General features: G+C 44.2%; 2 protein-coding genes across 2 annotated transcripts; one reads left to right on the forward strand and one right to left on the reverse strand.

Annotated features, from left to right (window-relative positions):
• Positions 1-493: 493 nt before the first annotated feature.
• On the reverse strand, positions 494-1,640 carry LOC109123293 (uncharacterized). Its single transcript, XM_019222561.2, has 2 exons — positions 1,530-1,640; positions 494-1,475 (listed from the first exon to the last, which is right to left on the reverse strand). The coding sequence occupies exons 1-2, from the start codon at positions 1,638-1,640 to the stop codon at positions 762-764; spliced, it is 825 nt and encodes a 274-aa protein (XP_019078106.1). The 3' UTR covers positions 494-761.
• Positions 1,641-6,087: 4,447 nt separating this feature from the next.
• LOC132254573 (proline-rich extensin-like protein EPR1) lies at positions 6,088-6,471 on the forward strand. Its single transcript, XM_059740459.1, has one exon. The coding sequence runs from the start codon at positions 6,088-6,090 to the stop codon at positions 6,469-6,471; it is 384 nt and encodes a 127-aa protein (XP_059596442.1).
• Positions 6,472-8,761: the final 2,290 nt, after the last annotated feature.

Here is an 8,761-nt window from a genome sequence, read left to right on the forward strand (position 1 = left end):
GAATTAAATTTGGAGGATCATAGGCAAGATGGAGCTTAGGAAGTTATTTTGAAAACAAAGATGAAGTAATGACAGAAGAACATAAGGCCCAAAGACGGCCATGTAGGCCATGTAAAGTGGGATTCTGAACTTGGTGCACCTTGAACACCAGTTGCATGCCTTCTCTAAAATCCCAACGGAGCCGGAGTGATGAACACTGCGAGATCATCAGTATACTGAAACTGATGATGGGCGAGGACTGATCAGAGGTACCCCGGGGTGGTCATGTGAATGAGGAGCCTTATTGCCAAACTTCACGGCATGGACAACATATGTCACATCAAAATACATTCTGCCAGGCTGAGGCTCACCTGCAACGTACCCAATAGTCCACTTCCTGCATGTCTACGCAGCTTTAAAACATCATGATGACGCTCCTCATCTACTGCACTTTTCAACAAAGTCATGGATGCTATGTATCTTGCGCCTCAGGCATTTGTCAGCGCCATCACTACCAAAGTCATATCAGAAACTTTCATTTGTATTGAATAATTCCGGTCAATGGTACCCATATTCTTCTTCGTTATGCACATAAGATCTGATACCTTCTGCCATATGTGACCATGCGATGACGAACAAGTGGAAATGTGATGATGGGAAATTAAGTAAGGATGCAGCCTGGAGTGAGGTCTAGTCAACAGAGCACCAGGAATGTTGGCAGCCTTCATCCTCTTATCACCCATGAGAAGTCATCATAGTAAGGCACGTCTTTTCAAGACTGTTCATTGCATGAAAAAAACATCCACGTATATAACCTGGGCGTCTTCTGGGCTAGACTCTTTGTTTGCAAAGGGTTTGTAGGCAATTATCGCTTGCACCCCACTCATAACTGATTTGAAGATACTCTCAGAACTGTCACAGGCCGTGAGCTCTTTCAAATGAAAGTTTTTGACTGTTTTTAAGACCTTAGAATGGAAGTTGTCATTCATGCAGTAAGAAATTCTTCCTCGGATGTTCTCCCATGGAAAACGATGAACTGCCAATGAAGACTCGAGTGAGATGCGCCCATAATCAGGTCCAGCACCATACTTCACTCTCTCACGGAACAATGAACGGAGCTTCTTATCAGATCGGAAATTCTCAATTGTGATCACATCAACGTCCATGTCAATGATAGAGTGGATAATGTCATTGAAGTTAGAGCAGCACATGCGGGTGCGGATCTGGGTAATGTCTTGAACACCACAGTTGGTGATCCTGAAAGAGTGGACAGCCCAGTCCAAGTAGAAAGCGTGCTCGGACTTCCTGAAAGGCAAGACCTCTCTCAAAGCAGCCTCATCAATTTGGATGACGGTAATGCTAGCCTTCTCAAGATTCAAACCAAACTCTTCCGTTATAAACTTCCCCGTGAGAGTTGCCAGGTTCTGCAAAGCGGCATTCCTATCTTCTTCAAACCCAGATGCTTTGATGACATAGACCTTGATTCCAGCACGAAGCTAATTTAGACTGAGAATGGCTAGTGTTTCGCTTTCAGCATCTTCAGCAACAACCAGTAAAAACCTCTGAGTCTTTAAGGCCCTTTTTAGCACTTTCACAACAACATTGAATATCTTCTCGGGAATTCTTTCTGAGAAAGACATTCCTGCACCATCACAGCTCATTGTAGCCCCATGCACACATGCGGATAACTGCTTGGCAAAATCCCCCTCATATCAGTAGTGACTTGCGGGATTTTCCATGCTAACCCCAAGCTATTACTTTAGAAGAGGTGCGAACTCATCATGCTGTCGTCAGTACTTCTCCGCGTCACTTCTTTGGCGGTAAACGAGCGTGACAGAGCATACAAGGGGAGATAGGGAATGAGTGGGCAACAAACTAGATGGCGTCGGGTTTGAGAGATGTGGCATGGAAGATATGAATGTGAAATGAGGTGACATGAGGTGGATTAATGAGAAGACGACGCATGAGAAGAGCTTGGTGTAGAGAGAGAATGCGAGATGATGAGTGCGTGTATGGATATGGGTATGAGATGATGTAGTTGTGGAGTGTGGGTATGCACGGTGGAATAGGCAAGGATGTGTCATGAAGAAAATGTGCATGAATCGCATGCATGAGAGAAGGTATGGGAAAGATGAATGGGGGCGGGATGGTGTGTGATGAATGAGGAGTGATGAAATGGGTATGAAAGGGTAGAGAGAGAAAAGATATGGATGGGTATGTATGTAATGGGTATAGGATGATGGAGTGAATGACATGGGAAGATATGGGTGATGAGTTAAAGGAATGTATGATGGATGTTTGTGGGGCCACATAGGATGACTGAATCCAAGAGGGTTCAGTGCATGTAAGTCGGACACCATATATTGATCCTTTTATAAGGACTTGGTGTCCAGAAACTCCCAATGCCTTTAATCCCAATGACAGTCCCTCTGTAGGGCAGCTATTCCAGCTATATGTGGTGCAGCCATGCTAGTTCCAGAGACCATTGCAAACCCTTCACTTTTGCTGGAAGTCAATTTAATTGGAAGCATCACCTCCACGTTGACATGCCGAAACCTGAGTTGAAATCCAAATGAAGGTTCATATTGGAATGGTAAACAAGTCTATCATGGCATCCATAATCTGAATGAGGTCAACCTCTTTGTTCTGTTCCTCCTTCCAATTAAACCAAACACATAGGCTGAGGTACTATCTCTTAGATGGGTGCAATGCTCATGAAAACTGCTGATGGGCCTGACCAGGCATGCATCCCACCTGTCACTCTCTAGCATCGTCTAGTAGACTATTTAGGGCTAGGAACCAGCACAAAGCTAGTAGCATGCACACCGAAGTGGGCCTGCGTGTGGATTCAGGTGCCGGGTAGCCAAAAGCCACTTTTCGGATCCAAGTACTTGCCCCATTTTTTGTAATTCTTGAACAGTTTCTTCATCATTTCTGTCAGTGCGTGTTCATCTAATTTGGGTGGTCGGTCAGGCCTAGGAAGCTGCCACATAAACCTCACATGAAACCTCATCGATCAGGTGCGGTTGGCCAATGGACAAGGGAAATTCTCAAGTCCGCACAGCTTGCATTCAACTGCATGGTAGTGCCGAGGAAAGAAAGGGGATTCAGTTCAGCATTATCGGTACTTGGATACCCAGAAAACATCAGGACGGAGACCTACTTTCCTCATTATCTGCATAATTCTTTTCATTTGCTCTGTATCTCTTATCATGTTATACAAACTGCCTCAGCTAATGAGTATCCGTGCACGTGGGATAGGGAACGGAGGGTAGATGAGGGGTATGAAGGATATAGGTGAGTGACGTGCGGGGTTCTCATGCACATGGATGGGTGAACATGGAACTTTGATGAGGACTTTGGATGGATTTTGGAGGTTATGCGGGGTGTAGGAAACGAACAGAGGGTGATGGGTATGAATGGGTTCAGTCATGCATGAGGTTATGGGTATGATGGTATGGGGTAATTAATGGAGAAAAAAAAAGGGTATGGCTCTGGGTGCATTGGCATTGGAACGCTGGGTGTAATGACGAAACGACATGCATGAAGGGTGGATATATGGGCACGGTGACTTCTTGGCTACAGCTGCTGCACTCATCTCTATCAGAGAGATTCAGTCGTATAGCGACCCATCGGTATACATAGCAGTTTCAATAAGGAACACTCCCAGCAATTTGAGGCACCACACACGCGTCAAATCTTTTAATCATGGCTTTTCTTGGTCCCGGAAACTTAGATTTCGATATCAAATGGCATTCAACCCTCACAATCAACCCAAATGCCAAATAAATTGTAACAGAACCCAGTGGCTTTGACAATCTCTTCAAGGATTTCATCCTTCATGAAATTCTTTCATGGATCTTGATATTTCAAGTAAATCCAGCTTTGGTCCGAAAGAAGGATAAACGAGCCATCTCTTGCTACAATGATTCCATCAACGATGCCAGCTACATCAGAGGCCATCAAACGAGCCAGAAATTGGAGACTCTCAACAACAAGAGCATCTCAAGTCTGAATGAACTCAGAAAAAACCACTGAAAGCCCTCGTATAGCTTCTTCAGGCGGAGGTGAGGGAGCAGATATGTGCCATGGAAGAATACCAAGAACAGAAGAAGACATCCAAAACAGAGTATAATAAATGGGAACTAAATGAATCCATGCGAGCCTCATTTCATGTATTCATCAATGGGCTCAGATATTAGAGTGGGTCAAAACAGTTTTTCTAATGAGTTTTAAAACCAAATCAGGACATAAACACCAATATTTCCCATAAAATCCCAAAGGCAGAGGGCACGGAATCGGTTAGAAATCAAGGATGTATCAAATGAGCAACTAACAGTGAGCACATTCAAACACCAACACTCATTAATATCCAGATAAACCAAACAAAAAGCATGAACATAAAAAAAAATGCTAAAGCCTATAGAGATGATACCTGAACCTTCTTCCTTCAAAACTCTTCTCCTACGTATTCCTCCTCGTCCTCAACAGAGTCTCTCCCTCTGAATATCCAGCTTGCTCCTCCCCAATCCCTCTCTGTTTCGTTCTCTCCTTCTCTCCGTAACTCTCCCTCTCTCTCTGTTCTCTCCGGAAAACTCTAACTCTCTCTCTGGTTCTCCCCCACTCCAAAACTCAGTCTCTGCCCCCTTTCTCTACCCAAAAGTAACCAAACAAAAGCTCCTCCCTCTCTCTCATACGCTCCTCCTTGCTTGCCTCCCAACGACTAAACAAAAGCCTTTTTCTCAAAAGATCCTTGCAGCCCTCTCCAAAAAAAAACCCTACCACCTGAAAAGCACTCCCCACCTCCAGAAAAACGCACCACCTCCAACAGAAAAAAGACACCTTCCTCCTGCAGCTCCCACAGGTGTCGCCTCTTGATTGCTCATCAAAAAGCACTATCTGATTCCATGGCAGCCAATTAAAAGACGCCATGTGGCCTCCTGAGGTTGCGACACTTGGCAAGACAAGCTGCATGAAAGTGCATGAAACCGAGCCCCAAAATGGGGGTCTACACATGGACTTGGTCAGAGCCGGGGTAAAGAGGTGCTTAGACCTTAATGAGATGGAGGAATTAAGAAATGATGCTTACATCAATTCCAAAGTTGAAAAACAGAGGATGAAGAGGTGGCATGATCAATTAATCTCCAACAAAGAATTCCATAAAGGACAAAGAGTCTTACTCTATGATTCGAGGCTCCATGTCTTTCCTTGGAAGCTCAAGTCAAGGTGGATAGGCCCTTTCATTATTCACCAAGTGCATCATAATGGAGTGGTGGAATTACTGAATTCCAACAGTATTGACACTTTCAAGGTCAATGGTCATCGTCTCAAGCCATTCATTGAGTCATTCAAGCAAGAAAAAGAGGAAATCAACCTCCTTGAGCCACAAAATGCCTAATCAGAAAAGGGTTAGATGGGTTTGGTTTCACCAAAGTCCATATTTTTTGTTAAATTTTGTTAATTTAAAAGCCTTGTTAATTCTTTTGATTTTAATTTTGGTCTTAAATTGTGTTATTTATATGTAATTTAATCTTGTTGAATGATCTAATGTAGGAGAAATTGCAAAGAAAATGAAGGAAGGTCGCTTGGAGCTAAAAGGAGCTAAGAGCCATGAAAATTCAATGGTCTGCGAAATTTCGCAGCCAAAAGGAGGCCCCTACGAAATCGGCACTTTGCTGCGAAAAAATTTCGCAACCCCAAAAAGTCCCTTACGAAATCAAGGCTTCGCTGCGAAATCGCCACTTCGCTGCGAAATCATTTCGCAGCCCCAAGCCCCCCTCTGAGAAAATTTTCGCGGCTGCGAAACACCCCTTTGGCACACGAGTGCCATTTCGCAGCACAGTACCCTCATTTCGCAGCTGCGAAATGGGCTACGAAAAGGGCTGCGAAAATGCCCCTTTGCTGCGAAATCAACCCTCCTCTGCGAAAATTAAAACAACCCTTAGCATCCATTTTAGAACGTTACAAATTCCACATTTCGTTTTAAACCGGTCATTTGAACTTCAAATAGGTGCCAGAGATGAGCCAAACCAAAGCAACCTTCCATCTTCGCCCTCCCATCCGAACCCCACCCGCGCGCGCGACTCCGCCCATCTCCTTCGATCAGCCATGGCAAGAACCCGAGGAGCTAAGTCCTCGTCTTTGTCAAGCCGCAAGAGAGCCACAACAAAGACCCCTGTTCAAGGCTCCACATCCGAGCCTCTACGACCACTAGTCATCCCACCTCCGGTTGAAGCCGTACCATTGAGTCCTCCGGTAAGGCGCTATCAGACAAGGTCCGGTGGTCTTCCCCTAAAGAAGAAAGCCAAGGTATCAGACTCAGAGCCAATTGACTTAACGGAGCCATCTCCGGAGTCGTCTCCGGAGCCGTCTTCAGAGCCTCCAGCAGAGCCTCAGCCGTCTCAGCCACCACCCACAGAGTCTCAGATTCCCTCAGGCATGACTCCTGAGGTACTTATCAAGCGTCCCATGGTCACTCAGTCGCCCATTTAGGGTAATTTGGATTACAAGGCTAGGTCATTCCACTCCGAGCTGCTTTGACACAGCCACTTTCAAACTTCAGCTCGAGCTCAGGGACTCCTTCCATCTGCTGCAGAGGTACCAAATGGAGCATTTGCTGACTCCCAGGAATTTTTTCTATCCCCGTATAGCAATGGACTTCTATCAGTCCATGACCACACACCAGGTCCGAGATCCTACCGTTATCCACTTCACCATAGACGGACGTCATGGTATTCTGGGAGCTAGACACATAGCAAAGGCATTGCGTATTCCCTACGAGCCAGCCCATCCAAAGGATTATCGAGTCTGGACTCATCCGGTCCAAAGTGACATAGTTCATATTATCTCCAAAGGAGCATCCTCACATCAGTATCTATTGAGGAAGGAGCTCCCTCCTAGCATGTTTTTCATCGATGCACTCCTACGCCATAACATCTATCCACTTTAGTATTGGGTGCAGAGGAGAGGAGTTTTACTTGAAGCATTATTCAGGATATCTGAGGGATTCTTCTTTGGCCCTCATCGTCTCATTATGGCCGCTCTTCTGTACTTTGAAGAGAAGGTCCATAGGAAGAAGCTGCTCAGAGCAGATGCTATTCCACTCATCTTCCCCAGATTGCTATGTCAGATTCTAGAGCACTTGGGGTATCCATCAGAGCCTCAGCTTGAGCGCAAGAGCATTTGCCGAGAGAAATTCACTCTCGAAAAATGGATGAATATGACAGCCTATGGTGCAGAGCCGGGAGCCCCAACTGGAGCAGAGCATCCAGAGATTCCACATCTAGAGCAGCCAGAGGAGCCATAGCCGGTTGAGATACCAACTGACATGGGAGCCTCTACAGAGCCTATACCAGAGGTTACACCTTCTGCTCTTCCTGCCACACCACAGACTCCCCCTGTTATTCCAGCTACATCAGAGCCCTCTCCTTCATCTGAGCCTAGGATTGCCATATCCATTTCCGAATACAGAAGTCTATGTCACACTTTGCAGGCATTGACCACTTCTCAGAGCATCCTTACTCAGGAGATGACAGCTCTTCGAGCTCATCAGGAGCAGATTATCGCCACTCAGACTCAGCATACTGCCATCTTGAGGCAGATTCAGCACCATCTGGGTATTCCATCAGCTCCTTAGCACTCCACTCCTATCCTCTCAGAGCATACTTTGCCCGCTGAGGAGCCGACTATAGGAGATACAGAGACATCCACCTGAGCCATCATCTTCACATCATCAAACTCCCACTATCTGATCATTTCCATAATTTCCTTTATGTATTTTCTCATTATAGTAGCACTTGTAATCCCATGCTTTTGATATGTTATATATTGGGATTGATTGTATTACTTGTTGCCTTTATATTGTACTTTCATGAAGTAATACAAATCTATTAATTTTTTAGCACTCTTAGCATTAGTTTACTTTAATTCCTCTACTCATATCTTTTGTTCTTTTTGAAACATGTGGTTTCTCCTATTCTACTCGAACTTCATATCACTCAGGAGGCGCCACTTCCTCCCTGTAATTTCAATCGCTCATACCACATTGAGGACAATGTTCAGCTTGGTTGGGGGGAGAGTTGAGGAAGGAGGTTTTTTGTTGTTAATACTAAGTATTTGGTAATTTAGTTTATTTTTGTTTAATTTTAAATTTTTTAAGTTTTTATTCTACTCTCCATGGTTATTAAGGAAAAATTCTCAAATTAAAATAAGAGAAATCGAATTTTTGTTTTTACTTGACTTAGATTTTGTATTATGCTTATTAAAGTTGATGAATTGTTGAAACTTCTATTGAATTCAACTTTAGTTCTTCCACTTTAAGCTATTCACACACTGTGCACAATAGGTTCCGATTATAAGATGAAAAACTATTTCCCTCTTGACTTAGGAAAATTTAAACTTGGTACCTTTGACCTCATTTAATAGTGTTGGGACACCTTATAAAAGGCCAATGAGCTTTTAAAAAAAAAAAAGAGAAAGAAAAATGTTTGCTTGCCTTGAAACATGAGCAAGGTCTGAAGGGTATATGATGAAAATCTTTAAAACCTGGTGCCCTAAGCCTTCATTGGTTGGGTGTCACCGACCTCAATGCTCGTTACAAGGGTGAATAGGTGGAGTTTAACACACTATAGGTGCTTGGGTATTAAAATTTCATTCTCAAAAGTCTGGGGTAAAATCCGAGGAGTTAGTGGTTGAAAGATCCTTAAAGCTTGATGCCCTAAACCTTAATTGGTTGGGAGTCATCGATGGACCCCCGTTACATAGACAATTTAGAAAAGAATAC

Source organism: Vitis vinifera, chromosome 10, assembly GCF_030704535.1.
Source record: "Vitis vinifera cultivar Pinot Noir 40024 chromosome 10, ASM3070453v1".
NCBI classification, from domain to species: Eukaryota; Viridiplantae; Streptophyta; class Magnoliopsida; order Vitales; family Vitaceae; genus Vitis; species Vitis vinifera.

What these genes read in the sequence shown, in the direction of transcription:
- LOC109123293 (XM_019222561.2), bottom strand. Translation starts at nt 1,640, where the DNA reads ATGAGCTGTGATGGTGCAGGAATGTCTTTCTCAGAAAGAATTCCCGAG. An exon ending in AGACTCAGAGGTTTTTACTG is followed by an intron (nt 1,476 to 1,529) that starts GTTGTTGCTGAA and finishes AGTCTAAATTAG; the next exon opens with CTTCGTGCTGGAATCAAGGT.
- LOC132254573 (XM_059740459.1), top strand. Translation starts at nt 6,088, where the DNA reads ATGGCAAGAACCCGAGGAGCTAAGTCCTCGTCTTTGTCAAGCCGCAAG.